Genomic DNA, 7,807 nt, shown 5'->3' on the forward strand with positions numbered 1-7,807 from the left:
CTCTTTCCTGGTGCTCAGATGCAGGAGGTCGTGCACATGATTTATACCTCCCCGTTAAAGTCTTAACACTCACAGAGTCAAGTACTTTGTGCACTCAAGGACAAATGAGATCCTCTTTTTAGTGGTGCACCAGGAAGGAAAACTCCCAGTACAGAGCTTCTGTCAACGGGGAGATGCTGACAGACAACAGCAGTGTGGCACACAGAAGAATATGCAGGACAGATAGGGTAAAGATTGGACACTGCCAAAACAGTCAGAGAGTAGGCAAGACCCCCAAAGGTAATTTCCCCAGTTCTGTCCATTATCACCACCTACAAACAGTTTGTTCCCTCTGTTATCTTCCTCTTCCTTTCTGTCTGCTACCTTAAAAGCTTGTGCATTTCCTTATTCAAACACTACACAAATCCCTGCCTATCTGCTATTCCCAGCCTTGTTCTGCCGGAACTGCTGATCTAACACCCGAGCACGACAGACACGTCAAGAAGTCACTGTAAAAGGACAGAATAAGTAAGTACAAATACATTTTCATTAGTTGCTTCTCTAAAATGGAAAAAACCAAACAATTGTACTCTCAAGGCCTTACCTGACATTACTGAGTAACAAATTGGAGGCACTAACAAGGTTAATAGGTTATAATGTTTTCATGGGGAAGAAAGGAGATTAGTTGTCACTTTTTAATGGACACAGCACTCACTGGACATTTAATGGAGGTTGGCATCTGGAACACATCCAGTGCTGAGGATCTAAAAAGTGTTCATCCATTTCTCCTCTTTTTACATTAGCTTTTGGTTCCCTTCAAATTTATACTTTATAGCTATATAAAGTGGCAGTAACTGGGATCAGTGTCCTTCTACACACCAAATCAGGGGCTCTGGAAATCCAGCTGTCCTGCCAACTATCCACAGTGAGGAAAAAGAGCTGGCTTTTTATTACTGCTTTATGAAAAAACATTAGTTCATCAGTACAGAAAAGGGATGAGAAATCTGCACTGAACCACTGCGAAGTGCAAAAGGTGAGTAAAGTAGCAGTTACCACACTCATCTTGCTACATTATCTGATGCTACCAGAGGTGGAACTATTCATACAGCTTTTCTTCCTTCTTCATAGTCAAGAGCTCTATTACGCCAGTTAAAAAAAAAAACTTGACACAGAAAGTACGGAAACCAGAAGGTCAAACAGTGTGCTAGTGCCTGGGCAGTGCATCGTGAGCCAGCAGATACAGGTTACACTGGTATATCACTGGTATATTGTGTGGTTAGATAGATGAGGTGGTACCTTTCTTCTGGGTGTTACTGATGCAACAGGAGGATTAAAGGTCATTCCTCTCATGCTGTATGCCTCAAAAAGTTCTGTGGCAGGCCTAGAGCAAAAACAGCAGAGAAAGAAAAATGGCATTAGATACATTTTCAAATAATCTATCACCAAACCAAAAGCAGCTTCTCCCCCCTCCGCCCCCCCATTCACACCCTCCACTATGCTTTTAGAGAACTCCTCAGAGTAAAGAGCATCACCTGGAAAAGACTGGAAGCCAACAGCTGGGAAACCAGGCAAATAAAAGGCAGAAAAATGTATCTAAATACTCAGTTGCGGGGCAGAAGAAGAAAAGAGAGACAAGAAAAACTGTTCTCTTCGCTTGTCAGAGCTCCTGCCTGCCTTGTACATCCTTGAAAAAGTTAGTTAAAAAAAAAAAAAAATATGAAGGTTAGCTAGCTGATACAATCTGCCAGAATTTCCAACAGTTCCTCACAAAAGGTTTTATGAAAACTAAGCAGTCATGGGAGAACAGGGAAGACCATCACATGGGAAAAGAACTGGTTAAAAGACAGGAAACCGATTTCATCATCTCAAAATACTTGAATTGGTAAAAGTTCAGGAACAGGCAACAAAGATGATGGAAAGTATGGAACAGGTCCCGTCTGGGCTGGCTCCCGTCAGCCAAAAGAGATGGCAGATGGAGGGACAATATGATAAGAGGACTATCAAGTCATGTGAGGCACAGACAGAGTGTTCTACAGCAGACTGTTCATTTCACCTCCCAGATCATGAACTGGGGACTGTTAAATGATACATGCTGCTACCAGCTTCAAAACAGAAGGCGGCAGGTCTTGATGTAAGGAGCTGTGGAAACATGGCACCCTCCCTGAGCATTGCTGTGTGTGCAAAACACGTGCTTTCGTTCAAGGGACACTGAACAGTTTTGAAAAGAGTTCCAGTAAGAGGTACTAAGCAGAAAATGGTATGAGGTTGAGGAAACCCACCAGGCTGAAACCAGTCGGAGGACAGGGCACTGCTCAGAAAATGTGTCTTAAATGCTTGCCCTGTTTTTTTAGTCTTCCTGAGGCACCTGCTTCCAGCTACTGCTGAAAATAGGATGCTGAATCAGGGTGGCTCTTCTCATGTTTTAGTATCTATGGATCTTATGCTGCAACTTGGTTTCCAGTTTACACTGGACAGCCATGGGTCAGTGATCCTGATCCATATTCAGGGTTGCTACTAAGGAAATGCAGATACTCTGCTCCCGTGGGAAGAAAGCACACTGTACTTTCAGATTTTTACCCCTGTCACAGCCTGGCAAGAAGCCTCAAAGGAAAAAAAAACAAGAACAAAAAAATTCCCAGCCAACATTCTGTACTGGCAGAAGAACAAAGTGAATTTTAAGAACAGAATCTTTTAATTTTATGGATAATTATTTTTAGGGATTCCTTTAATAAAGTATGAGTACTTTTCTTTTCAGGGCACTGTGTTTAAAAACTAAACTCTTTGATAACTCACCTCTGGCTCAAATCAAGCGGAAGAGCTCCTGAGCCTTCAGTGGGAGCTCCAACAATTAGATGAGCTGCAAATTTCTGCACTGTTGGATGATAGTGTCTCTGAAAGAAAGGAAGAAAAGGTGGCAGTTGACTTGAGGGATACGGGATAATATATTTATCTACAGATTCTCACATTCATTTCCATTTCAATAAGATGGAAGGTTCTGCTTTTGTTTTAGAGAAACTGAGCATCCCAAAATCAGTCAGTTTCGGGGGCTGAGTCAGTCATACATTTATTCACTAGTACATCAGGCTGTGAGCATAACTCTCCACAGTTAATTTAACTCCTGCTCTCAAAAGGCAGGAGAAAGGGCAGAAGAAACCCTCCTCAAGTCCCAAACTCTAAACCTTGGCTGGAATCAAGGTGTCAAGTTGCTCCCCAGAGAAGGGATGGACTGCAAGGGAACTTAACAGACTGAAAAAGCCTCCAAAGGAGTTTTATTAGGCAACGTGCAGTAAGGTCCAGTGTGGTCCTATGAACTCATTCCTTCCCTATACCACTGTGCTGCTCTTCTCAGTGTGGAATAGGCTCACGTGGCCAGATTTGACTGATAAGCCTGAAGACCTCTGTTCTCTATTTGTGTAACATTCAGCAGCTCTCTACTGCTGATTTTTACTTGCCAAATCACTTGGCTACTCACTAACCTGCAGTAAATGCAGCTCCCACAGAGCTGTGTTCTGAGCATTGCAATGCTCTGGTTCTTCCAGTTCTGGGAGATAAACTCCACTGCCTTGAGAATCGTTGTCTAGTAAGAGATCCATCTTTGGGAACATCTACAACACAACACAAAAAAAAAAAAAAAAACCCAAAGAGACTGAGCTGCTTGTATTACACATCCAGTTATAACATAGGATTCATTCCATGTTATTCAGTCTCAGCAGCATTTAAGGATACTCTGTTGTCATCATTCTTGCTTCAGATCCTTCAAAATATTGTGCATAAAATCAGTTGGTCCAAAAATTCAATAACCTTTAACCAGTAAGCTAAAAATTGCAACAAGTAAAACTTACCTGCATTAATACCCTGTTTGTTGCCAAGATCCCAACACTGGAGTTTGGAAGTACATGAAGAGCAAGCGTGGAAAGGCGCTTCAGGAAAGCAAGAGCTCGTTGCTGGGAAACCTGCTTTCTGCGCTTGGCAAACATGACATCCAGGCACTGGAGCACAATTGCTATGTCATCATTGGTACGACCTCAAAAGCAGAATTTCACAGAAAGAGTGAAGAAACAATGTGAGAAACACACAGGTACTGACTGTACACTCTGCTACTGACTGTACACGGCATGGAAGCAAAGAGGTTCACACATAGCACTAATGCAAAACCGACACAGGCATCCATCCTGTTTTGGTAAAAATAGCCCAGCCTTGAAGAGAAAAAAAGTGTCACTGTTGCTGTGCTCCTTTCGAAGAAAATATTTGTCTAAACATTAGAGGCAGTTGGTGTTTTAATCCTACGTGCATTCATTATATCATCTTTTATAAATTGTTAAACAGTGCAAAGATTTAGTCTTTTACCCATCCAGAATTGCAGAATGTTTTATCTCAATCTTTCCTCCTCAGTGAATACAAATTTATGAAGTTAAAAATTATGTTATAAATATCTTTCTAATAAACTATTTGCCTTCTCAGAATTATTAAAAAATTTAATTAGAAAATTAGAATATCAGAATTATAAATTTCAGAAATATAAACCATAAGATTTTAGAAAACAGAATTTAAATTGACATTATTTTTTGAATTGTATTAGAAAAATTAGACATTTTTCTCTAGTAGAGAAAAAATTGAGAATTTAAAAATTGCTACTGAAAGAAAAAGTTATATGGAAGAAAAAAACTTAAACTGAGGACAGGATAAATGGTTACCCTAGATCCCATACTTGGCATTCCCTAACGGAATTACATGATTAGAAGCTGTTACCATGTATTGCAGTAACACTTACAGCAGTTGTATTGCAGTAATGCAATGTGCAACTTGAGGGAAAAAAAGTAGGTTAAAACAGACAGTAAACTTTTCAGAACTGAGGCATCTTTAAACAACTGAAGTTTATTAACACCATATTAAGGCTACGATACCAAACAAACAATGTTACCTAGGTTAGCACGGAGAAAAAGAATCTGGAGTTACCTGCATGTAGGCTGAACAGTGTCTTGTAAAGATGTGTGTAGAATTTCATCGGATCAATGTTAAGAACATCACCTATTAACACAGTCTCAAATAAATATATGTGCTCCATTAATTTATCAGACAATATTTTTAAAAGTTTGTTTTTAAAGATCTCTTACCTTGACCAGAGAGTATGTGAAAAGCACTGAGAATGCAGTGAAGACTCTCACGATAGCTTAAACTCTAAGAATACAAAACTGATTAAGTACCCAAAAGAACACAAGTTTAAGGAAACTGTAACAAAAGTAAGCTCGACTTACCCCAGATGCAATAAGAGAATGAAGGACAATCACCAGGTCATCAAAGAATTCCACATTTATGAGATGAGCAAACCTTGGATTGAAGGTATTTTTAAGCTATAATACAGACATTATCTGCAAACTCAGTACAAAGCACTTTGAACTGCCAAAATCCGCACCTTAACAGAGGAACTAACTCAAATGCTGAACATCTACTATCTTCACTATCTTCAGATGGATGGTTCAGCCCCCAGCTGCTAATCACAGGTCCCCTATAGCACTAGAGACGTGTTTGTGTTGTTCAGGAAGTAATCAGACAAAATAACGGGATCACATCACACCCTGCTGAGTTTACATCCCATCAATTCTATCATAGGAAATTTCACATCACACTGAAATGTTTTTAGAAGTAGGTGAAAGCTTCAGCAAACAAATAAAAGAATTTCAACAAATTTGTCAGGGACCATCTTTTCTCACTGTTGTAAGCCCCTTCTGAAGTCAAAAATCCCTTTAGTGCTTTGTCTTTTTCAACACACAGAAAGAAAACAGACCGAGTTCTTACTTTGCAAGACCTTCTAGCACAGCTGGCAAAAGTGGAGACTTCTGAGCTTTCTTCAAGATTCTAAAGTAAGTTACAAATACAACATTCAAGGTCTCTGTGTGCTGAAGGAAAGAAAACAAAATTAATATTTATGCATGAAAACCAGACATTTCTACCTCACTGAAAATGCTTCTCTCTGACCACGCCTGCACTCAGGCCTTCCAAACCAGTCCTTGCACTGCCACCTCTGCTCTCCTTCAGCTGAAAAGTTCAAGTCCTGCTCTCCTGCCCCCTGCTCTGTCTCCTCACACTCTCCCAGCTACAAGCTTCTCTTCCAGTCAGCCCATGCTATCACGTCCTTTGCCTAAAGGCCATTCTGAGAGGCTGGTAACATTACATAGTGTCACAAGGAACAACACACTTGGAGGGACAGATGTCAAGAGATTGAAACATCTTTCTGTGCAGAGATCAGAAGGAAAAAGGAATGGCTTAAACTGGCTTTCCTGGGTAAACTGAGAGTGCTTAGTTTACTCTGGCAAACCTCTGGCACAGGCAAAATACTCACAAGCTGCCAGCATTATTTAGAGGTGTGGAACACTGACAGGCTGGGATAGAGGGGAGACACTTGATTACACATGGTTGGGAGCTGCTACTTTGCAAAAATAGGAAAATAATCTCTAAATTACATACCAGCTTCAGTTTTTTTTCTTTACTTTCTGAGGCTTCTGCTTCCAAGAGTTCTCGTTCCAGCTTCTCTTCTGCTTTCTTCCACTGAAAACATAAAGTTGATTTTAAGACAACGGATTGAATGTTTCCAACCAGGCTGGATATCCAGGCTCCGAAGATACCCAGAGAACACTTCTTCCATGCTTGGTGAGTTGCTTAAGTCACCCTGTGATGCTATCAGGTGACCAGCTTAGATACATTCCTTCCTATCCGAAACAACCAAAAAACACCCATTATCAACACCAGAAAGATTAAAAAAAATCAGGAAGATAATTACATTCCCCGCAGAACTTCATAAATGGTCAAGTAATAGGCAAATACTAATCACAGATGCTGAGAGTTAACAATGGCAACAGAAGTGCAATCACTGCTAGAACAAATTGCTACATAAAGTCACTGAAGTACAGGGTAAGAAAGCAGATGTCATACCTTTCTTTGCATTCTTGAAAGATGTTTTCTTTTCTCTTTATAAGTCATGAACTTTTTCTTTGGTGCAATGTCTTCAGAATCTTTTTGTAACTCTACTTCCTTAATTCTTAAGTGAAGAAATACTTTTAACACCTGTTGTAAAATAAAACAAATACAATGAAAGGTGATCCACAACAGAGGAACGGAGGGTAAAAAATCCTGAATTCCATTCCAGCTACTGGGCTTTGCTGGTCAAAGTTTCTTCTGCTTACTCCCGTCCTGCTCCTTCATACGTATGTACGGATGTCTCATCTCTGCTCCCAGTTCCTTCCCCAGCACTGTCCATTTCTGTCCATGTTTGCCTCTCTCACTTCAAGTCTCGCTGCCTGACTTAACCCATGTCTCTGTCAGGATCTGATCTCCTCTTACCAGTCCCCTTCCCTTTCCCCCATCTCTCCTTCTAACACTCTGACTCAGCCCACTCCTAAGCTGTCTGTGTTCTGACAGTCTGTAGCCAGTAGCTGCACTACCTTTAACTTCCAGATTTTTTAAACCATTGACCGAAGAAAATTGTGTAGTGCAACAGAAAGACTCTTACCTCAGGTCTGACGTCATAATTTCTACCCTTCACAAGGCCAGAAATGACCTTAACTACACCAAGTGAAGCGCAGCCCAACTTGTCTTGTTTAAAGAGCTTCTTAACTGCCTCAAAGCACAGTTCAGAAATCTGAAAAGTTAATTAAACAACTTCTTCTGTAAAGCCGAGTCCTCAACAACAGCTAACCAATAATATGATGGTATTTACTAATTAGAAAGTGGACACAGTCTGTAGAACAGCAAGAAGATATGGCCACACGATCTGCATATTGTGGAATAAAGCTCAGACACAGACTATTTTTCATGAAAACAAGAACTCTTT

At 40.4% G+C, this 7,807-nt stretch overlaps 1 protein-coding gene across 1 annotated transcript in view; it reads right to left on the reverse strand.

The window, feature by feature from the left end:
• Window positions 1–7,807, reverse strand: part of NOC3L (nucleolar complex associated 3 homolog (S. cerevisiae)) — a 16,851-nt gene that overhangs the window by 835 nt on the left and 8,209 nt on the right. The window contains exons 10-20 of the mRNA XM_010142707.1: window positions 7,487–7,615; window positions 6,910–7,041; window positions 6,445–6,525; window positions 5,776–5,876; window positions 5,235–5,307; window positions 5,094–5,157; window positions 4,936–5,007; window positions 3,822–4,003; window positions 3,456–3,584; window positions 2,773–2,870; window positions 1,276–1,360 (exon numbers count right to left, since the gene is read on the reverse strand). Coding sequence (XP_010141009.1) covers window positions 1,276–1,360; window positions 2,773–2,870; window positions 3,456–3,584; window positions 3,822–4,003; window positions 4,936–5,007; window positions 5,094–5,157; window positions 5,235–5,307; window positions 5,776–5,876; window positions 6,445–6,525; window positions 6,910–7,041; window positions 7,487–7,615 — 1,146 coding nt within the window. The remainder of the gene's footprint in view (window positions 1–1,275; window positions 1,361–2,772; window positions 2,871–3,455; window positions 3,585–3,821; window positions 4,004–4,935; window positions 5,008–5,093; window positions 5,158–5,234; window positions 5,308–5,775; window positions 5,877–6,444; window positions 6,526–6,909; window positions 7,042–7,486; window positions 7,616–7,807) is intronic.

The sequence above is a fragment of the Buceros rhinoceros genome, unplaced genomic scaffold (assembly GCF_000710305.1).
Source record: "Buceros rhinoceros silvestris isolate BGI_N320 unplaced genomic scaffold, ASM71030v1 scaffold6379, whole genome shotgun sequence".
NCBI classification, from domain to species: domain Eukaryota; kingdom Metazoa; phylum Chordata; class Aves; order Bucerotiformes; family Bucerotidae; genus Buceros; species Buceros rhinoceros.